Here is a 23,935-nt window from a genome sequence, read left to right on the forward strand (position 1 = left end):
ATCCTGAGAAGTATCATGATACTCGATACGGATGCGATACTTTAAAAAAGTATTATCTGAATTCACCGTTAAATGTGCGGTCTCATGGGGCGTTCATAAACACAATGCAAATGTGTGGGGGCGAGGCTCAGCCCAATTAAATGCAGGCAATCAGTGATGATCAACCAGCGTTTAGCAACGAGCACTTTTGTTTTTTAATGATTTTCCTGGTAATGTGTTAAAATAAAATGTATAATTTTTTTTTTTGTGTCTTATACATTTGGATTAATTCAATTTAACTGTATTTATTATGTTAAAAGAAGGATAATGTTGTGATATAGAGAGATCCCCAGTGCACTGAGCTTGTGTCACAGGGTCACACTGTGGAAGCTCTAGTGATCCTCCCAGTAAGTCCATAGTATATAGAGGATAAAGGCACTGTATCTTTAAGACAGGTAGAGAGTGAAGGTTGTGAGTTCAGATCCCTGCTGGGCAAAAAGATATTTAATGTAATAACGTTAAATAATTAAGAGATCTTTTGTCAGGGGAAGTCCTGGGAAATGTAGAAACACCATAAATGGACAGTTCATGATATTTCCCTGATGACGTGGTTCCTGCTCTACCCGACAACCCTAACTCTATGTGCAAACAATGGGATGTGTTCGCCTTCCATGGTAACGACACATCAGGAATCCACTTGATGCATCCTTATAACGGAGGACAAAAACATGATGTGAACCTAGTCTTCCATTTATATCAACAAAGCATTTAATGCGCATGGGGTGCTAGCAGATGTCCGGGGAGATAAGTAACAGTAGTCAATCTTTTTGCATTATTCACACGTGTCCAGTCAGGAACGACAATTGTTTTATGGCTGCCTTTTAAAGAGAACCCGTCATGCAAAATAACCCCCCTAAACTAAATATATTTTCATAAACTGCCATTAGAGAGCATTGCCTCTATCCCTTCATTGTCCCTCTACATGCCTGTAAGCCTAAGCAATGAGGTCCTAAAGCTGTATGCAAATGACCTGTGAAATGTCCAATGAAGCATTAGCATATTCAAGCTGTCCACTCTATTCATGAGTGGGAGGCACAGCCACACCCCCAGTGCATGACTGACAGCCTGTATAATGATGTAAGGCTGTATAATGATGTGCTTCCTGGTGCTGGTGGCCACGCCCCCTGCAGCCTGTGTGTGTGTATATAGGACAGATACAGCAGCTCCAGGATGCAGCCATGTTACAGCAGAACATGTCAGATTCATGTGTAACTGATGTCTGTGTCTCTCACCTGTATATTAGGAGGATGCAGCACACACTAGCCATGCTTTACTATACATTACACACAGACATGAGCAGGGGGAGGAGAGGGGAGGGTAACAGGGGTGACATCACTGCCTCTGACCATGTGACCAGCCTCATTTATATGATAAAGAAAAGATGATTTTATAATGATTAATGTATGAAATAACTAGATAAAGGCTGGGATGGATCCTTGTGAGCTGCTCCAACAGGTAGTAGTGACAGAAATAGTGACACAGACCTGATGACAGGTGTCCTTTAAGGATGGAACACTGCCCTAGGGAGAGGACTCCAAGCATTAAACGTATACAGTATTACATAGAACAAAATTTCTCTTCAGAGAAAGTCACATGGTTGTAATGTAGAGCAATATTTTTTCCATGTGCAAAAAAGATGTAGGTGTCAGAAAATGTGTCAGGTTATAGGTGCCCTGAATCTCAAGTGTACCTATGCTATACACAGTATCATCCAGCATGCCATGAAAAAGTAGGTGGAGGAGAGAGCTCCAACAGTTAATTCAGAAGAACATAAAGACCATGACTCCCCCTGTCCCAGTGGATACCTCAATAGGCATAGGCATTTTCATGTATCAGTTGGGCTGCTGTGCGTCTGAGCAAAACTATGCCAGGTCCGATCTGGATAGTTGTGCGTAAAATCCTGAAAAAAGCGTATATGCAGGCTTTTAGAAAGTACTAAGGAACGCCTCGTGCCTGCTCACTCCAATGGGGGCCTCACCCCACCACATCCACATGGACCGGAGGCGGCATAGGCGCAAAAAGAATCGCAAAATTGGTGTAGAAGCACTGATAAATCTCCCCCATAGAGATGGGTCTATAAGGATGACTCACAACATTCCGGTTTCTGTCCAGGTAAAGCAGCATTGTTCTTCAGTAAAAGATGAAAGAAAGTTCTCCTTTTTTCTATCACGTGTAGTGGAAAATGTGTTTCTCCCAAAAAATGTAACATAAAACAACATTGTACACTGATGATTTTTCTTTCTATACACCCTTGATCTGGCAAATTATGAAATGGATAGACTGAAAAGAAACTTTTATGTTTGTACTCTTATATGGTAAGTTTAGCAGTGTACATAACTCCTTAACACTGCATACATTGTACTAACTCTATTCAGATAATGGGGCACATTTACTTACCCAGCCGCTGGAGTTCCCCCTAAGTGCATTGTCAGACGAGAATGCACTCTGCCACAATTCACTAAGATCAGGCGCCGATATCCTGCATGTGTCGCTTGCCCGCTCAGGTCCGACAGAGTTCACCATCTTTTAAGTGGTGTATGTAAGTGCATTGTCTTGCGACACAATCTGAATGTTAAATCCCGTGCTCAGTCCGAATCAGTCGGATCGTCCGACAGCACCCCACCTAAATTGTGTCACATGGAAATCAGCGCAGCTGCGCCAAAAAAGAAAGATTGCATGCGCCAGAATCCCAGCGCAGACACTTCTTAAATACCTGTGCGAGCGTGTAATCCCTGAAAAAGGCGCACAGTCCGGCGAAAGTGAGCAGCGCGACCCTTAGTAAATGAGCCCCAATGTCTCCTCTGTCAAGCACAATACATTTCACAAACAATATAGAGCAACGGCCGTGCCAAAGAAACACAACAGCCATACAGCACAGCAACCTGGTATAAGGCCCCTAAGTGACCACCTTAAAGCCAGTTACTAAGGGGTTAAACAATACTCTTAATAAATAGTCGTGCTTCTTATACAGGGAGATAAGGCACCTGACTAGAAACTCTAAAAATTATGGTGCATGCATAACCACATACTTCTAGGTAAGTTGTAGATCTAAAGCTTATATAACTAGAAAGGTTATGGCAGGATGACAAATATTTTCTTCCCATCTCTGGTGCAGACACAGTATGACATTACTCTGGAAAAAATGTACATCTTCAATGCTGCCGCCTGTGGCAATGTTTGTTCTTTAACCCTCAGCACAGAGTGAGATTGATGGTTTTACTGTATTCACACATGTAAATGTGTAATGCTGCTCGCCCAGACAAAATGAGTCAGCCATCCACATAGGAGTGGGAAAATTACCTTCCTCCATTCATAGTTCACATGTATAAGAATTCTCATTACTTACATGTTACACATGATCTATCACAGTTCTCATTGATTAATTATATTTGGATGTTTTGCAAAATGATACTGATTATTTAGTCTTTGCGTTCCTTAGTATTTACTAATACATTACTTAAAAAGACAAAATGTTGGCTACTTGCAGTCACCACTAGGGGAGCTCATGGGCTCACTGCATACAGATTTAGTTTAATAGGAGTTCTATGCAGGAAGCTATAAAATGCCTTCAAGAGAGGGGTGTAAGAATTTCTTTAATATTTACATCAGAGTAAAGAAAGTTAAGGAACCTTTAGGACTTATCAGCCTGATAAACCCAGCCTGTCCATCATACTAGTGGCTTCCAGGATCCAGATTTGGATAGAAGAGACCTTGTCACTTAGCCCGATGCTGTGGACTCTTCATGGTTTACACTAGTCCATCTACTGTATTTGCATGCTGTCTGCTCAGTAACGCACTATAATGCAGCTTCGTCTCGTCACTTAGTCAGGATGAAGCTGCAATATCCTGAGCTGCTTCCAAATAGGTGTCAAGCAGAGAGATGGACCAATGAGAACCATGATGAGTCCCAGAGAGCCCCTTTAACTAGACACTCCTTAAAGGAGTTTGCCCATGCAAGAAGGTTCTCAAATTTTAACCCTGAGTGATGTTTTCACAATAAAGATCATTTTAACCCCCTTACTTTACAATTTTACTCCGTTTATTGCCGTTTTAGCTCCTATAACTCCTAGAACAAATACATACATATACACACATACAGCGTATATACACACATACATACAGCATATATACACACACATACAGCATATATACACACACATACAGCATATATACACACATATATACAGCATATATACACACATATATACAGAATATATACACTGCATACTTATAGCATATACACTGCATACACAGTCATACACACAATAAATGCACACGTGGTATATACACACAGACATGCAGTATATAGATATCATATGCACATGTACACACAGTATATACACACCATACATCATATACACACATACAGCAGATACACATACAGTATATACAGACATACCAACCTGCAATAGTTTTGCGTAAAAACCTGCAAACAAAAGTTTGCAGGATTTTCAAAATCATAAAGGCATGGAACACCCCCTGTCCGCCGTGCCCCTTTACGCACCCTCCTGAAGCCGAAGTTCTGTGCTCTCCGCTTTGTGTATATGCCGGGGCAGCAGGATGGTAAGTCATGTTTCCATCCTGATTTTTACACAGCAGACAACAGCTTGGCATACACGAATGCAAGGTGTGAACCTAGCCTTACCTCTTGTGCAGTAACACATTACAAAAAGAAGGAAAGGAATGTTGTGCAGGAACTTACCCTGGTGATAGTAAATGGATGGCAACCAACTCAGCCCAGCAAGCATACTTGTTAGGAACTTGAATGCCAAATACATTGGTGGACCCTCCAGGATAATAATAATTATTAAGAACTTTTAAGGCAAAAAGAACCCCTAAAATGAAGCATATAAAATAAAAGATTAGAATAAGAGTAAATTCTCACACATCAAATCGCAGAAAAAAGAATCATGTGTGACTGTATGACACCAAACAAGTCAAAATACTGGTTCCCAAAGGGATCATGAAAACGTTGCACAGTTTGAGCACCCATTTGATATCTACTGTGGAACTTATAAACATGAGAGGCAAAGTTTCAATGATAAGCATGAAAAGATGCCTAATATCAAAAGTGAGACACAAATTTCATAATAAACTATGGGACCAGAATCCCTCATCTTTTTTTTACTGAAAGGATGATACTTTTGAGTTTGAATTTGAGTTTAGATGAAGTCTTTGGGGGGTTTGTGTAAAGATGGCCGAAAAGTAGGGAGCAGCTCTTTAAGGGGTTGTCCCCTTTAGACAAATAGTTGATATTGCTCCGCCTGCTGTCATTCTTTAGGAGGTTCATTTTAAAAAATGGTCCATGGTCATGTGATGTCACACAGGTGCACAGCTCATTATATCAGAGAGAATAATCACACCTATGTGTTATATAACAAGCCATGCGCCTGTGTGATATCACATGACCAGGGACAGCTTTTTATGTAAAGGAAGTAAACAATAAAGAATCCTGGTGAATGGCAGGGATCTAGAATAGTGCAAGGAATTGATATAGAAAGTACATTGGAAAAATTGTACAGTTTTTCTCTACTTAAACAATATCTATTTGCTGAAGGTGGACACCCCCTTTAAATGACCTAAAATTTTTATACACTGGCAGCAGTTAATACGTAACTAAAAGTATAATGATTAATAACAAATTTTGGAAACATATCTGGTCTCCAACAAATGCAACCCAAAACTGTAGCTGAGACAAAATATATATTCATGTTTTTATATGCTAAAATAACACAAGCATAATTATACCATATTAGGCTAAATTCACACTACAGTCCACTACTTTCCTCCATTGAAAAAGTTAAGAATGGAAGTTTAACGTATCAATTAAAAACCCCATCGATAACAATGTAAATTTTATGTCATCCGTTTCGGTCAGTTTGGCATGGATCCGTTATCCATGCGTTTTTTTACTTCAAATGAAGGCAAAGTACTGCAGCCTCCTTCATTTTTTCAATCCAAAAAAGCCAACAAATCCCTTCCTACATGGAATATAAGGGATGACATACAATTTACATTGATATCAAAGGGATTTTAAGTGACACATTAAACCTCCATTCTTTACTTTTTTTTAACTGAGCTTAACTGTATATATAAGAACAGTTGAATGTCGGTCCATGAACCATTGACCGTGCAGAGTCCTGTGGCACGGACCATCATCACTGCTGGGGACAGGACTCCTTACATCATAGCAATCTACGATGTAAGGAGTCCCTGCTTCATTACTAAACAGCAGTGCAGTGCTGACAGTGTAAACATGATTACAATTTCTGCGCTGCCATTTAGTGACGAAGCATTGATTGCTATGATGTAAGGAGTCCCGTCCCCAGCAGCATTATCGGTCAGTGCCACAGGACCATGGATGGATAATGGCACAGTGAATTCCCCCTAAGGCTATGCTCACTACATACCTGAGAATCCCACAGCACACTGCATCCTGTACGATGGATCATCCATGGACTCTGCTAGGATTAGTTCCAGGAGAACATACACCACTCCAATGAGCTGAGAGAAGACTGCAATTATTAGTGCAAAGAGAACGCTTCCCAGCCACTGTTCTAGCTTGGAGCCCTTCCATAACAGAGACACCATGTTAAAGTACAGGTGCCAGTCATCAGCATGGTGAAATGGTGACAGGAGCAAGCGTTGCCAGTCTCCCCTGTGATAGCCTTCCTCTACACTAATGCAAACGTAATGCAGGTTCTTCAACGGGTTTAAAAAAAGATAGACATTTAGTGCAAGCGTTGCCAGCGTCACAGGGGGGATGTTGTTCAGCCCAAATTGATAAAGTTGGGCAAATAATAATAGAAGCCCGGTATTAACTCCTCTTTGTCTTCTCTGCATTGTAAAGCTTCATCCAGGGTAGACATAAGAAAACTAAACATCACCAGGTCATGGTGATCTGCATCTAAAAGATAAAAGGCGATTAGATCATTAACATTAATGAATACACGTTACAATAAATGTTGAGTCCTTTTTCTATATTTGATATCCATGGCCTTGTTCCTTCAAAAAAAAAAAAATCAACATTTAAAATTATGCTAATGAGCCTAAAAGACTCTACCAGGGCTGCTCCATGCTGTAGCTTCACAGGCTGTCCTCACCCCCCCCCCCCCCCGCTTTATTTGCAGGGTAGCAGCACACAGTATGGATAGCGAATATAAGAAAATTTACCCCCCTGGTTCTGTTTGATTTTGATGGTAGATTTCCTTTAAGATACAGGATAACCCCTTAAAGGGGCTTCACAGGTAAAAACACAATGGAGCCTGGGCAACCAAAAAATGTGTACTAATCCAGCGCTGTCGTCTGGTTCCAACAGCAGTCTCCCCTTCTTCAGCACTGCTGTCTGGGCAAAAGTACTAAGGCCATGTGCCCGAAGATATTAACGGAGACCGGAGAAAGTCCCGTGACCTCCAGCACTTCTGGTCCAGCCAGCAGTACCAAAGAGCCAGAGACCAGAACACCGCTGGATCAGAGTAAGTACACTTTTTTGGTTTCCCCTATACCAGTTCCAATGGTGTTTTCCATTCTCTGTCCTATGTGAAATATCCACAGATAATGTCATATAGATGCAGTTCTGGGACGCCTGTGGCTGCTGTGAATGACTATGCTGATGCTTTTGAAAGCCCAAAGAATAGCATAAAAGGAATAGGCTTAAGGGATGGAGGAAATGGCATAACTGTCATAACTGACATAAAAAACTATTTCAATGGGAATCTCCAAGATAAGAAAAAACTCTATCTACAAACTCTAGACAACCGATCAAAAGAATCAAAGGATTATCTTACCTATAGCAATAGCATGTTTGTATAAATGTATCTGTACAATGCTAAGATGTTTGTGGCTCAGGCAATCTTTTCGATCTCGTACACCAATAACCCCAGTGTCTGTTGGTTGAGGCCCAAGAATGTTCAAGTGCAAGTAGCTTTGGTTTGAGGATTATTTTAGAAGATAAAACATCTAAAGATATGGACTTATTCATGGCAATATATATTAACCCTTAATACTTTATGATGTACATGTACGTCATAATGCTGTCGGATGTAAAAACAGGGGTCACAGGCTGAGCTCTCGTCACACATGGTGGGTGCTGAATTATGCTGGCACCGATCGTGAGCCGTAACCTTTCAACTGCTGCGTGAGCGGCACATGGGCTCCACAATCTTGGATCGGTTCGACAAACCATTCCCATGGCAGCCTGGGGTCTATACAAGCTTCCAGGGCCATAATACGAGTACCCCAGGGGGCTTAAAAATAGTAAAAACAAAAGTAAAAAAAAAAAAATCTACCCCATTTCGCTTGAATTAATATAAAATCATAAACATGTTAGGTATCCTTGCATCCCAAAAACCCCGATCAAAATATAAATACAATTATTCCTAGCAGCAAATCCAGTAACGGAAAATAGTGCCCAATTTAGAACACATTAAAATTGTAATAAAAAGTGATTGTTCAGTCCCCAAAATGGTAGCAATGAAAACGTCAGCTCATCCAGAAGAAGACACCTTACACAGCTCCGTACGATGAAGTTGGAAGAAGTGAGTGTTTTTAAAAATCTTTTAAAACCTAATACAACCTATATAAATTTGGATTCGCCGTGATTAAATAGACCCAAACGATACAGGAGAGGTGTCATTTGGTGTCCTCAAAAGTGAGGACAAAAAGTGTCCTCATGAACAAATACGTTTTTTTTTCTATAATTTCCCCGCATTTGGAATTTTTTTCCAGCTTCCCAGTACACAGCATGAAAAATGAAATACCTTTATTAGGAAGTACAATTTTTTAGAGAAAAACTTTTTCAGATGGGTAGTTAAAAATGGAAACGGAAGAAATGAAAAGTGATTACAGAAAAAAAATTATGAATTTTGAAATAGTCTGCATAAGAGCTGATGCAATAATAATAAGAGGAAATATCTTCTGCTGCTTCATCTGTGGTCTACACTAGAATGTGGAAACATCTTGGCAATGTAGACCAACAAAAATTAAAACTGTCACCCCTTGTATTAACATGTCTAACACATGCAAGGAGTTGAGTGCGGGCAATGGTGTCGTGGGTTCGGTACCCTGCCTCTCTCTGGAATTTGTATCTGGCACAGGAAGAGGCAGGTGTTCTCCAGTCTTGATCTGTTGGGAGATGTTGCAGTTTGTGAAGTGCATTTATTTGCTTTGTACAATTTCTGACTGTCAGAAGAGATCTCTCGGCTGTAAACTGATCAGAAAGTATCTGCCTGATGGGACGTATTCAGCTGTAATCTTTGGGGAAACCTGGCAGCAAGTGTCTGACTGCAGCACCACCACAGGGGGAATGAAACATTACACATTGCCTATACACATGAATGGGTTGTCTCTGTATGGTCCTGCAGGGGACAAGATGTTCCATGCAACTGCTCTCTACACCAACCAACACATGACGAACAGATGACCTATATTAGTTCAGTATTCCTGAATGAAAATTCCATTAGTTCCTGAATGAAAATTGGTCTCCGAATGATACCATACTACACAACTTTATTTATCTCATAGGAAATTGGTTTGTACATTACAGTTCCATGGCAATTTTTACACTCAAGTTACAAAAGGCAGCGAGAGTAAATCTATCAATTTTAAATAAGCATCAAATTTTTATTATTCTCTTCTTATTTCCGCAGGCTTAATTGTTTTCGGTATGAAAGATTTCTGATATTGTACTGTCCGGCACCTGCTATGCCTAAATTGGTCGCTTGTATTACCTCTGGTTTTGGATCAAGTGGTTCATGGGCTGGGCTACATTCTCAACTATAGCTTTGAATTTGGTGCGCCACCTGCCAGACATATGTGACAGAGCGTATACATTGCAACCTGTGCACAACCTTTTGCAGTATATTGAAGGGGAAGAAAAAATAAACATGTACTTACCTTCTCCAGCGCAAATGTGTTGCTCTCCGTCTGGTTTATTAACCGAGGGAGACATGTTTGGCCCAGAAACTACCTCCCGCCTGGCACGCCCACCCTACCTCTGTCACAGCGCAACATAAAAACTGCATTAAAAATAAATCACTATGGAAAGTATAACAGGAGTGTTACATTGGTAATTCACAGATCACTGGAAGGTCCATGGCAAGATACTGATTCAGGATATTGTAGTATTGTACTATCCTTGTATTGTATTCTTGTATTGGACTTTCCTGTGGTGCAGTAAAATATTCAAGGATATAAGTCAAGGAATAATTTTTAGCTTTTGTCCTAAATTTCATGTATTAATAAAAAAAATATATAAAATAATAATGAGTATCGAAGTAGATATGATAAAGTCTATTTCCAACTAGCACCAAAAGAGTAGTTGAACTCTTGCCGACTGTAGTTGGAGTCTCGGTAGTAGATGGGAGGTTACGAAAAATGACAAACTTTTGGCTAAGCGAAAGGGAGCTTTGAGCAACATTGCAGTATCCTATTTTCCACTTTGCACAGCAGCTTACAGCTCAGCCAAGCAGTGCTAAGAGAAGCGGCAGTAAAGGGATAGAAGATGTGACTTTGGGGTTATTCTACAGAACAGAACATCTGGTATTTGTGCGAGACAAGAGCAGCTGACATTGCTTCATTAAAATTCTATCTGCATCCCTGGTGGGAGCAACAAGGGAGTCGGTGCCATTTAGCGGGACTGTACTACAAGTCAAAGAAAACATTTTTTGTTCTGACATGTGCAATGCGGAGAAACTTACAGTCACATTCTTTCATTCACAAAACAAATGCTACCAGAGAACTGGATATTTGTTTATCTGCCCACCAGAAATGGAACAATAAAAACTACTGTGTGGTGCTGCGCGGTGTCGGCAGCAAGGCTGTCCCTTTCCACAGGGAGCAAAATACACACAACTGAATGCTAGAGTTTTCTGTAGCTCACACTAGGCCGAAACGCATGGTTGTCGCATGACTAACCACTCAGCCAAGCAGTGACCTCACCAATCACCTCTAGTCCCACATCTTGTCACTGGCTGACCTCAGCAATGATGTGTAGTTTGTGCAGAGATCTATACTGAGGCCAGTCACCGGCTCTGAATGGCACATCACAACATTATAGCCAAACAGGAGCTTCAGGAGCTGGACTCCTGGCTATCTGCCATCCTATTAGCCAAAAGGAAATCCCATATAAGTCAAAAGAACACAGGACCCATCCTGTGCTACATTGACTTCTCTGGGACCTCTGGATTGGCTTTCAGTGCAGCCGAAAACCCAGAAGGCCCTGAACAAAGAGTCTAAACCCCCAACCATTCTGCTGATTGTCTGGGGTCCTGTGGATAGGGGATAAATATTGTTAATAGCACATCCTCTTTATTCTTTTACTATATATTTCTATCCATGTTTACACACAAATAATGGGGGAGATTCATCATAACTTCCTGAGGTAAAACCGTTCTAGTTGCCCATGGAAACCAATCAGAGCTCAGCTTTAGTTTTATAAACAGCTGTGGGAAGATGAAAGCTGAGCTCTGATTGGTTGCCATGGGCAACTAGAATAGTTCTGCTCTACAAGACTTCTGATAAATCTCCCCCAAATGTATTTGTTGTGCTATGACCATGTGACCACTGCTGTCTATCTCTGCAGTCTCATGTATAGATCATGACATCCGGGGACTACTGGAGCACCAGGGAACAGACAGATGCATTAAAGTGAGCGGTCACCAGGAATGTCATTTTTAGCTGGTGACAGGTTCCAATAGCTTATGCGATGCAGATTTTAACAATACCTTTGTTAGTATTCTCAGTCATTTCAGTAGCTTATAAAAAAAAGTTTAATTCACATTATCTGGTTCCCTGCCAGCAGCATGTGGTGAGTCCCAGGGGTGGGGCAGCTGCAGCCTGTATGTGCCTGTGTCTCCTCATGTATTTTTCCTATCCCCCCTCTGCACATGGCAGGAAGTGGGGTGTTGTGAGGGAGCACATACACACACATAGGTTGCAGTTGGGGACTCACCACACGCTGCAGACAGGGAGCCAGGTAATGTGAATTACACTTGTCTATACTACTGAAATGATTCAGAATGCTGAGAAAGACATTTTTAAAATCTGCATAGCATAGGCTATTGGAACCTGTCACCAGTTAAAAATGACATTTCTGGTGACAGGTTCACTTTAAATAGTCACTTACAAAACCAACTTCACGTCTGACCTTTTACAGCTCCTTACAAAAAACAACTTTGCCAAACTGGGCTGTGAAAAAACAGATGGTTTAGAGACGTTCTGGAAACTGTGATTATTTCCCCCTTTATGCCACCTTCACGGCAATTGGTTGTGGATGGGTGTGAAAGGGGCGTGGCTGACAGCGGAGTGGGCTGGCAAGGGGCACGTTCATGTGTATTCGGTAAAGCCAGCGAACTTTCATGCCGGTGGAGACTTTATCGCACAGTAAAAAACTCCTGTCACTAGGACATGCTCTACCGGATAACGGAAAAGTTGCACGGTGCATTAAAATAATAGCCATGGGCATCGATCCATTAAAATTTAGAGCACTTAGAGCAGCCATGTACCATCTGTTCAAAAAGTGGGTGGCATATGGCAGGTTTTAAGTGTCCTGTGCATCTAGCCTTACATTTATTAGCCCAATTTGATCCCCTGTAGACAATTAATCCCTGACTCTTTCTGGCAATTGGGAACATGTTCCATAATTTTACAGCCTGGACAGTAAAATAATGCTTGTATCTGTGTTAAATTTGCACTTCGTTGAACCATAAAAGGTCAACTTATGGTTGTTCTTTGTACGGTCAGTAAAACAATGTGGGGTTTATGAAGAGCATTTCCATAATTATATAACTCATATGTCCCTTTGGCTATTCTTCACATCTAAACTTCCAGAGGCCATATTGTTTGAATGGGTGTGGGGATTTCAAGAGAAAGATTCATCATGAGATTTAGGTATGTGTCAGTGGTGCCAAAAACACACTTGGGGCAGTCTATCCCTAGCCAGAGTTCTAAATGAGAAAGCAGAGTTCATTCAATTGCACAGCAACTTTGTTTAAGACAGACTGTATGTGTATTATACCTTTGACAATTTTTCATCCAATAAAGATTGTTTCCCTCCAAATGAACTATAATACAAGACGGGCACATGAATTTGTAAACAGATTTAGAAATGAAGAACAATACGTTCATTTTGCACTAATGAAAACTGCACTTCATAGACAGCACAAGGTTCCATTGAGACGCATGACACATTCTTCTCCTATACTGTACAATGAGGTTCAGAACTTTGCTGCTGCCTCCGAAATACACAAATTTTAAGGTCAAGCTTAGAGTAGCTATTTATGAATAACCTCAGCTGCCACGCGCCTGAATTTTTATAAGCCTAATCAAAATTAATTGAAGAAAAAAGACAACAAAATGCTTCAGTGGTTCTCCAAAACTGGGTTCACAGATCAGTCCTGTACACAAAATTGTTCCTCTCTATACAGTAGAGGTAGGTAAGTAGCATGTTCCATTCTGATTCCCACAAGACATAACTTTCTCATCTGACATGGACATACAAGGGCTGGTTCTTGGTGGTAAGATTTGTACAACCCAATTAGTTTCATTGTTAGGGTAAAAATAATGCTAACAATGTATTTAAATAATTGTATAACCTCCCATCTAACTTTTACCCTTTATTTTCAATGTGTACCCAGTAACTTACTCCCATATACCAAGGAAATATGCAGGATGTTATTTTAATGTGTTTGCCATATGCCCACTCCTAGATTTCACTTATTTCTTATTTCACTGTTCCCTTAATATACAAAAAAAAGAATTTACAAAAAAAAAAAAAAAACATTTATGCAGTTTTTCGAATAGAAAACATGCTGAATATTATTCTGTAGGCTATTAAGGAGATACCAATTCTGAACAGGTTTTCTAATGCTTTACCACCTAGGGTAGCACGGTGGCTTAGTGGTTAGCACTACAGCCCTGCAGTACTGGGGTCCTGGGTTTAAGTTCCAGGGTCAACATCTGCAAAGAGTTTGTATGTTCTCTCTGTGTTTGTGTGGGTTTCCGCTGCCTCCCACACTCCAAAACATACTGGTAGGTTGATTAGATTGTGAGCCCCATGGGGACAGGGACTGATGTGACAAGCTCTGTGCAGCGCTGCGTAATCTGCGTGCGCTATATAAATAAAGGAATTATTATTACCTGTTTCCCAGTACCGTATCCTAGAGCTGATGGGCCCCAAAGCAAGGTTTGTGCCAGGCCCCTGAATATAACGTATGGTTTATAGTACTGGCCTTCTCATATGGGAAAGTGACACCTTATGGGCCCGCCTAAACCTTGTGGGTCCAGTTGTGACCGCACCCTCTGCACGCCATCAAGTTACGCCCCTGCTGTTGCAATATTCAGAGAACTATAACTTAATAAAATCCTAAATTCTAAGAGCATTAATAGGGATTGTTTTTATGAGGGATAAAAGATGAAAATTTGGATTTCCCTTTAAGCCTTCACAGCGGCACCCTCCTGTGGAGGGAAACAAGGACAGGAACCCTTTAAAAGTAGCCCCTCTTTACTAGTTTAGTTTCAGAGAACCTTAGTTGGGATGCAAACGCAACAGTTTTTATTTGAACTTAGGCAATTTGTACAGATATATCAACACAAATATTTTCCAGCCAGAAATACAATATAACATCAGAATTATATATCTACAAAATAGGCCAGGAAAAAGCATGCTGCTGTGGAGGCTAAAAGAGAAATCCAATTACCGCTGTCTAATATTCATCTTCCCCCTACGCCTCCACAGCGACACCACAGGAGGAATACCAGATATATCATCCTATGGAGGGACCGCAGATGATAACACTTTATGACCAAATGATAAGCGGAGGTTACATCCAACTTATAAAGGCGGAAGAATCTACAAGGGTTCGCCAATGTAGCAGCCCTTCAAATTTGGTCTAAGGAAGCAGATGCCTGTTCAGCCCAAGAAACCATGACTGCCCACGTAGAAAGGGTTTTGACTCCTTCAGGGACTGGAAGCTCTCTGATCTCACAGAAGGAGGGAATAGTGCTCCTGATCCATCGGGCTATCATCATTTTGCTAGCAGCCTTACCCCTATTTATTCCCTGGAATTGAAGCAAGGGATGGTCAGGGGCTCTAAACTCACTAGTCTTCTGCAAGTACTGGAGTATACCTCTACGTACATCAAGGGAATGGTACTCTCTCTATTAGAGGAGGGATTTGGACAGAAATAGAGAAGGCGATCTCCTGTTGACAGTGGACCACCTTAGGTAAAAAAGAAGGGTGATGTTTAAGAACAATACAGTCCTGAACGCTTTTATAATACACAGCAATACTTCTGTACAGCAGTATTGTCGGTTTTAGAGTTCATTTAGACAGGGCGTTTTTTAGCGGGGGAGTTCCTTGTCTGTGGTGCAATCAGGGTCCTGCAGACATTTAGGGGTAAGCGATGCATATGGAATTTGATAAACATGGATGCATTAGTGAGGGATATGGTAAATTGGTTTGATATGCACTAGCACTTTGTATTCTCTGGTTGATTTCTACAAGAGACTATTAATGCACTAGCACTTTATTTTGTCATCTCCCTGTATATTTATGAGTTATATCTTTTGTTATATGCATAAGAACCTAATGTATTTGGCAGCTAAATAAGATTTCCCCTAATTTGGGTATGAGATTCCCTTACCTCTGTTCCCTGTACTATGTTCCCATGGTAAATGTAATGTCCTTTTGTGATGGTTTCACTACCACCATCATGTGAATCTGCTGATTGATATTTTTATTTGTATATATAAATTCAATAAAGATTATAATTTTTTAATACCCACTGGTATTTTTATATTAATATAGTTGCTAAATAGGTGCACGTTTTTTACATCAATATGCTATCCTTTTTTTTTTTTTTTTGCGGATAGCATACTGACCCATTGATTTCTATGGGTTTGTTCACGTTTGTTATTTTTCACAAATGTCCAAACCATGTGAAATTTTTAAGGATCCGCACTAAAAAGTAAAGCATGCGGATGACATCCGTAAGCGGTCAATTTTTGAGACCCGTAGTATGTCTATGAGACCCGTAGTATGTCTATGAGGCTTCTGTAGTATGTCTATGAGGCTTCTGTAGTATGTCTATGAGACCCGTAGTATGTCTACGAGACCCGTAATATGTCTACGAGGCTTCTGTAGTATGTCTATGAGGCTTCTGTAGTATGTCTATGAGACCCGTAGTATGTCTATGAGACCCATAGTATGTCTATGAGACCCGTAGTATGTCTATGAGACCTGTAGTATGTCTATGAGACCCACAGTATGTCTATGAGGCTTCTGTAGTATGTCTATGAGACCTGTAGTCTGTCTATGAGACCCATAGTATGTCTATGAGACCCATAGTATGTCTATGCGACCCATAGTATGTCTATGCGACCCATAGTATGTCTATGGGGCTTCCATAGTATGTCTATGAGACCCGTAGTATGTCTATGAGACCCGTAGTATGTCTGTGAGACCCGTAGTATGTCTGTGAGACCCGTAGTATGTCTGTGAGACCCGTAGTATGTCTGTGAGACCCGTAGTTTGTCTGTGAGACCCGTAGTCTGTCTATGAGACCTGTAGTCTGTCTATGAGACCTGTAGTCTGTCTATGAGACCTGTAGTCTGTCTATAAGACCTGTAGTCTGTCTATGAGACCTGTAGTCTGTCTATGAGACCCATAGTATGTCTATGAGACCCATAGTAGTCTATGAGACCCATAGTATGTCTATGGGGCTTCCATAGTATGTCTATGGGGCTTCCATAGTATGTCTATGAGACCCGTAGTATGTCTATGAGACCCGTAGTATGTCTATGAGACCTGTAGTATGTCTATGAGACCTGTAGTATGTCTATGAGACCTGTAGTATGTCTATGAGACCTGTAGTATGTCTATAAGACCCGTAGTATGTCTATGAGACCCGTAGTATGTCTATAAGACCCGTAGTATGTCTATGAGGCTTCCGTAGTTAGCAGACCTGGAGGCACCCCACAGCATCCCGTCATCGCTTTGCCAGGGGCTGTGGTGGTGACAGATTTCCTTGATCTGACTTATTATCAGATGGTGGCATTTCAGGCGTTAAACTGCTTGAAAACAGCTCATTTAGGACAGATGCAGGAACAGCCAGGCTGTTAGCTCTTACTGTTACGTTATGTCACTGCTCATTAGCAGAGGTTCATGGATAAGTTTATGTTAAGCAGGTCACTAGAAAGGGGTCCTAGTAGTCACCTGTTAGTTTAACAAGGTGGCAGTACGAGGTCCAAAACTCATTTTCAGGTAATGTGTAAAAGTTGCTTCTAAATATTGCTTTAACTTTTACGAAAAAAATCCTATAATAGAATAGTTAATGATAAATTCAGCCCTACTACATGAGATGATAAATGTTCACCTATGCATTCCTTTCACCTTGGCCCTACTGTCACATCCCAGGCATGGCCGCCCAGTCTCATGGCTGCCCAGTGGCCAGTTCTGAAAAGCTCAATAGCTCATATTAAGAACGTAGCTGAATGACGCATGTGCCAACATTCCTGACATTTTTCTCCCAATTAGACATACCTTAGAGGAGGTGTTTTACTTGTCACTTGCCATTTAATACCCTACCTTACAATTTCCCTTGAATCTTATCTGTATATAAAAAATACTATTTTATAGTAAAATGTCTGTCTCTTGTCTCCTGTTCATGGTCATGCCAAATATGTCTACACTATGTATGCAATGGAAACAAGTAAAGCACAAGCAATCTATACTGTGAAGGACACCACAGCACAGCTATACTTTCAACCTCACTGACCTATAATGAGGTTTTGCATAATTTTGATACAAAAAACAGCTGTGTGCGGATGTGACAGCAGTTAAATGATGATGTCATTAAAATGTTAAAAGGAAATCTACCATCAAAATCCATCATGACAAACCAGGGGCACATACTCGTAGATCCAGGCCATAGGCCATCAAAAATCCATAACTTTTTTTTTTTTTTTTTACACGTAAAGAGCTGTGTTAGGACTTGTTTTCTGCGTAACAAATTACACTTCATGAAAAAACGCATTTGTGCCGGCTTGTACGGCTTCTTCCGGAAGAAGCCGTACCTGGCGAAACTCGGAGTCGGGCATGAGCGTGCATTTTATATGTTTTGAAAGAGCTTTTTAACTCCTATGTTTTGTGAGTATAATATAAGAAATACATTTCCTGAATCTTGCAAAACTTTAGTGCACTATCGCGATCTTCTTTTCTTCCTCCTCTGAGTGTAAGATCTGAACGGACCAGGAGAAAGCGGAACCAATACTGAACCAGTGGTTGTTTCCAGTCGGAAGACCTAGCGGTCACACGAGATCTCGTCGCTACTCCATTGGAGTTCCCTGGCCGGAGAACTGAGTAAGATGTGGAGATTAAATCGTGATATGCACTTCCATCTGTGATTTGTGAGTGCAGCGAAAGAGGTACTGTATATGTATATATTTTTTTTTCGTCTTGGAATCTATGATTACCTCATTGAAGAGTGGAGCGTAGAAGCAGAGGAACATCATTATCTGTATGACTGTTGTTCTTGGTGGTTTTTTTGACGGACCTTACTACTTTGTTCCTTCTTGCGCCGTCCCCCTCTGATAATATATGTTATATGTTTGACTTGTTTAGGAGAACATATACTACATTGGCATCTTGTAAGGACAACAAATACTTTTGATTGTCCTGGTGTTTCTCAGTCTGAAGAGCTTTATGCAATGATCTGTCACACAGCCGCTCCCCTCTGATGAGTGATTTCTGTAAGTATTCTCTCTTAAAATTCCCCCTGCTGGCAGTCCAGCAATCGTATCCACTAAGAGGATCCAGTCTCTTCGTGGATGTGGGCACAAACTCCGCTAGTTCGGCCCTATAGACCAGATCAGAACTGGTGAAGTGTTTTGCTATAGGCAGAGACTGGAGTGAATGTGCCAGGCCAGGCGATCACACCCCTGCCCGCCTGAACACCCTCCCTACCTACTCAGACACACCCAAAATGGTGTTCGGGTCAGAAAAGCCCAGAACAAACTGATGCAAAATGCTTTGAATAAAGACATATGAATATCCCCCAATGACTACTCTAAGAGGGGAGAGGCTGTGAAGCAGCACAATTCAAATAGAAGAAAGCTCTTCAGGCAGGAAGACCCTCCCAGAGCACTTGCAGGAGGTGCAAAACAGGAAATGCTTTTTATCTGTCAAGATGTGAAGCCCAATTCCCCTTTCTGCTTGTGCCTTTAGCCTTTATAAGAAAAGAGGCGACTACTTGGACAATTTTGGAAACCATGCGATTTTTGGATGCAAATACATCCATGTGAACTTTTGTCATTTCTTGTTGGCCACAAAAAATGATGTAAAAGCTAAAAATCAATCAAACCCCTTTCTACCCAACTAACAAAATACCAAAGGTCGGAGATACAAAATGATGACTTATTCTAGTGAAGGAAACAACAGGTAAGGGTGGACAATATTGACCATCTGGAGTTGTGGGGCAGGTTAGTCCGGTTTTTCTCACGGCACTGGCCTTCTGTTTTTAGTTTTACCTCAAGCCATACTTTGTTCCAGAGGTTAGTTGTACAAAGGTGAAATTCCCAATAACCTGCTCTACAGACAATAACAATAAAAAAAGTGGATGACCACAAAGAACGTACAGAGGCAAAAAACTATTTGGTAGCAATTCCTGTAACTTTTACGACAGTAACGATCATAGAAAAAATTAGGAAAATGCCTTCAATCTTTGTAGGTAAAACAAGCATTTACCAGATGTTACCTACCTCTGACCATCACACATGGTCATTACTATACAGTGTGATATCCTCACTAGCATGTCTCCATATGGCACATGATACTGTTACGTACATGTCATACTATATGTTCCAAAAGATCAAACGCTGTGAAATCCCTTATTTACTACTGAATTGCAAAGAACTTCCAGCATTATTTCCGTGAAGGAGCCATAATTTAGGAAATGTTCATAGCTGTGTAAGAAGCCTTTTCTTAGGACGGCGGCACATGTGGCCTTATGAACCCGTTTTGGGGCCGTTTTTAAGCAGTCCGTTAAAAACACATGAGGTTTTGGAAATGCATCCGTTTTGAATCCGTTTTAATTAAGATAATTGGTAAAACCAGTCAAAAATGGATGAGTTTTCAAAAACGCATGCGTTTTTTAACAGACTGCTTAAAAACGGGCCAAAAACGGGTTAAAAACGGCCACATGTGCCGCCGGCCTTAGGGTGGTGGCACACGTGGCTTTTTAGGCTGTTTTTGGATGTTTTTAGTTGTGCGTTTTCAGATTGTAAAAAATGCAACCAGTTTTAACAGTTATCTTAATTAAAAACGCATGCGTTTTCTTAACGATCTAAAAAAGCACTACTAAAAGCGGCCCAAAACGCGACGTGTGCCACCACCCTTAGGTTGATGCCACACGTTGCGTTTTTGGACTGTTTTAAAGTATGCATTTTCAGTGCGTTTTTGAATACCATTGCGTTTGGCTGCTTTTTACCAGTTTATCTGCTTTGTACCAGTGTAGGCAGCTGCGAAACTGATTAAAAGCAGCTAAACACATGGTAAACATTCAAAAACGCGACATGCGGCATCATCCTTAGGTGTCTGTCAAGCAATAAAATTATCCCTGCTGAGGTTTTCCTTGTTCTGGACCATGTGAGAGAGCAGACAAGGTAAATAAATGTGCGGCCTAGAGGTACAGAAGATGCCTGTCTATGTATTGCACGCCGACCGACTGACTGATGAATAAGGGGCCACACTATAAATTCAGGAGGGCGGCTCCTTTATCATCTCTTCAGAAGTTGCACCTCAGGTACAGCGAACTACAACTCAATTACATCTTTATCCAAGTGAATGATACCAGCTGCAGTGACCTGCACAGCCTGGTGGTCAGAGGGGCGCTGTATCTGCAGGCAGGGGGTCAGTGTGGAGGATATGTACAATGATGAGGCAGGAATGGTACCCTGCGTCTCTACATGCTCTCCTGTAATGCCATATTGCTGCTAAACGTATAAGTTTTATTGCCAGATGTACTTGTCAGGGAACAGCAGTGAGGACTACATGTCCCATCATGCTTTGCGGCACACGTTCAAGCTTTGCAAACCTTACGTGTCACTTGTCACTTAGTTTTTCATTAGTAAATGAGATTACAGCATATTGCTTGTTACTTACAGGGAGCTGTAGCTCAGTGTGCTGTTTGTTTATATCCTGCTGCTTCCGGGTCTTGAAAAGTCCTGTCGCAGCTAAATACTACATTTCCCACAATCCTCCTGCCTTTGCAGCCCCTCCCCCCTCAGCAGTACACACCCCCTCCCTTGCCTTATGTAACTCCTCCCTCCTCCTCAGATACTGTCATATCGTGTGATTACATATCTATATACCCCATACTTACAGCTGTAGTTATAGCTGTATACCATCAACTTTTTCCTATACTTATAGCTGTATACCATCAGCTTTCCCTATAGTTGTATACAATCCCTATAGTTATAGCTGTATACCATCCCTATAGTTAAAACTGTATACCATCCCTATAGTTATAGCTGTATACCATCCCTATAGTTACAGCTGAATACCATACCTATAGTTATAGCTGTATACCATCCCTATAGTTATAGCTGTATACCATCCCTATAGTTAAAACTGTATACCATCCCTATAGTTATAGCTGTATACCATCCCTATAGTTACAGCTGAATACCATCCCTATAGTTATAGCTGCATACCATCCCTATAGTTATAGCTGTATACCATCCCTATAGTTATAGCTGCATACCACCCCTATAGTTATAGCTGTATACCATCCCTATAGTTATAGCTGCATACCATCAGCTTTCCCTATAGTTATAGCTGAATACCATCCCTATAGTTATAACTGTATACCATCAGCTTTCCATATACTTATAGCTGTATACCATCCCTATAGTTATAGCTGTATACCATCAGCTTCCCATCATCAGACGGCACCACCTCCCCATCATACAGTGTGTGTCGGCAGAGCAAACAGACAAGTCTCTGCCCATGCAGTATGGTAATTAATTGTTTATCTTCCTCCCCCTGCACCCCTTACAACCACAATTATTATGTCACTCTATGTGTTCTGGGAAAAGGGGGTGATTAGGGTTTTTTTTTACAATTATGTCAGGCCCTTTAGGTTCCTTGAACCATCGGGGTTTAATCTGTGAATGCACTGCTGCGCTATCACAGTCTGCCTCGAACAGACTTTGATGTTGCCAAATGACAACTAGGCTTGCAGCTGTCATGGTGACCAATAGGCATGTTGTGCCCATGTGATGACCGTCTGGAGCCTTATTGCCACACTGAAATGCTTGTTTACATTCTCACATATGATAGGACAGTAGAAGAAGGCCTGAGGACAACATTAAAATCCAGTTCAATATCCCCAAATGTTTAAAAAAAAATCATATACACTACTGCTCAAAAGTTTGGGGTCACCCTGTTGCTTCCACAACATCTCAATGGGGTTGAAATCTGGTGACTAGGGTAGAATACCAGCCGCCTGCTTTCTCCCTAAATAGTTCATGCATAACTTGGAGGTGTGCTTTGGGTCATTGTTCTGTTGTATGATGAAATTGGCTCCAATCAAGTGCTGTCCACAGGGTAGGTCATGGCATTGCGAAATGGAGTGATAGCCTTCCTCTCACAAATGTTCTTCTGTGTGATCCAAACACCTCAAACTTAGATTTGTCTGTACATAACACTTTTTCCCCAATCTTCCTCTGTCCAATGTCTATTCTTTTGCCCATATTACTCTTTTCCTTTTATTAGCCAGTCTCAGATATGGCTTTTTCTTTGCCACTTTACCCTGAAGGCCGGCATCTTGGAGTCGCCTCTTCAATGTAGAGGTTGACACTGGCATTTGGCGGCTACTATTTAATGAAGCTGCCAGTTCAGGACCTGTGAGGCGTCGGTTACTCAAACTAGAGACTCTAATGTATTTGTCTTGTTGCTTAGTTGTGCAGTGGGGCCTCCCACTTCTCTTTCTACCCTGAAGGGAGTAGAACACACACCGTTGTAGAAAATCTTCAGGTTCTTGGCAATTTGTCACATGGCCTTCATATCTAAGAACAAAAATAGACTGTCGTGTTTCACATGACAGTAGTTTTTTCTGGCCATTGTGAGAGTTTCACAGAACAAACAAATGCGATGCTCTAAATTCTCAACCAGCTCAAAGTTAGGTCAGTTTTGTGGCTGCGATTACACGTTGCAGTTACAGCTGCATCACAATCAACTTTGAGGTGGTTTTAGGTGCAGTTTTGTGAACTGAACGGGTGAATTTGATTTTGAAGGGGAAACCTGTTCCACAAATGGCATTCACCTGTTCCACAAATGTCTTTCTCCTGCTGAATTAACAAATCTACATCGAAAACCACCTGTGATGCAGTTTTAACTACAACGTGTCACTGTACCCTCAAGCTGGTTTAATCAGTCAAACTATTTTCAGCTGTGCTAGCATTCTTGAAGAAGGGTTTTCTAATATATAAGAGGTCGGCTGATGACTCAAGCAGCAGAATTTTTATAAATAATGGCTGGACCATTATACACACACATTATAGCTCTTGTTCAGCCCCCTCCTCTTCCTCATAGAATGTAAACTCTTGTGAGCAAGACCTCCACTCCTATTGTTCCGTATGACTATGTTTTCACTATGTAATGTCTTATAAGATTTGTATTTGTCCCCCATAATTTGAAAAGCCATTTTCCCCAAGATCATTGCTCCCCAATGACATCACATGCTTTCTGTAAGCAGCCCATAGTACAAACAGACCACTTGCAGATGGTAAATATGCCTGTCTGAATTGGTTCTGCATTGTAAAATAATAATGCATTGTTCTGTGCAGATCTATTTGCCCAACTTCTTTGCTGTAAAGTCTATATAAGTCTATAGGTACA

General features: G+C 41.1%; 1 protein-coding gene across 2 annotated transcripts in view; it reads right to left on the reverse strand.

Moving 5' to 3' along the window:
- RHBDD1 (rhomboid domain containing 1) overlaps nt 1-21,310 on the reverse strand; it is a 42,570-nt gene extending 21,260 nt beyond the window's left edge. Inside the window, exons 1-3 of one of the 2 annotated variants that reach the window (XM_072143047.1) lie at nt 21,197-21,310; nt 6,450-6,946; nt 4,742-4,874 (exon numbers count right to left, since the gene is read on the reverse strand). In XM_072143047.1, the coding sequence (XP_071999148.1) occupies nt 4,742-4,874; nt 6,450-6,882 (566 nt within the window). In that variant the 5' untranslated portion in view covers nt 6,883-6,946; nt 21,197-21,310. Of the gene's footprint in view, nt 1-4,741; nt 4,875-6,449; nt 6,947-14,175; nt 14,340-21,196 lie in introns of those variants that run through there. The other variant, XM_072143048.1, reaches the window with a different exon arrangement.
- Nucleotides 21,311-23,935: the final 2,625 nt, after the last annotated feature.

Source organism: Engystomops pustulosus, chromosome 3 (assembly GCF_040894005.1).
Source record: "Engystomops pustulosus chromosome 3, aEngPut4.maternal, whole genome shotgun sequence".
Lineage (NCBI taxonomy): Eukaryota > Metazoa > Chordata > Amphibia > Anura > Leptodactylidae > Engystomops > Engystomops pustulosus.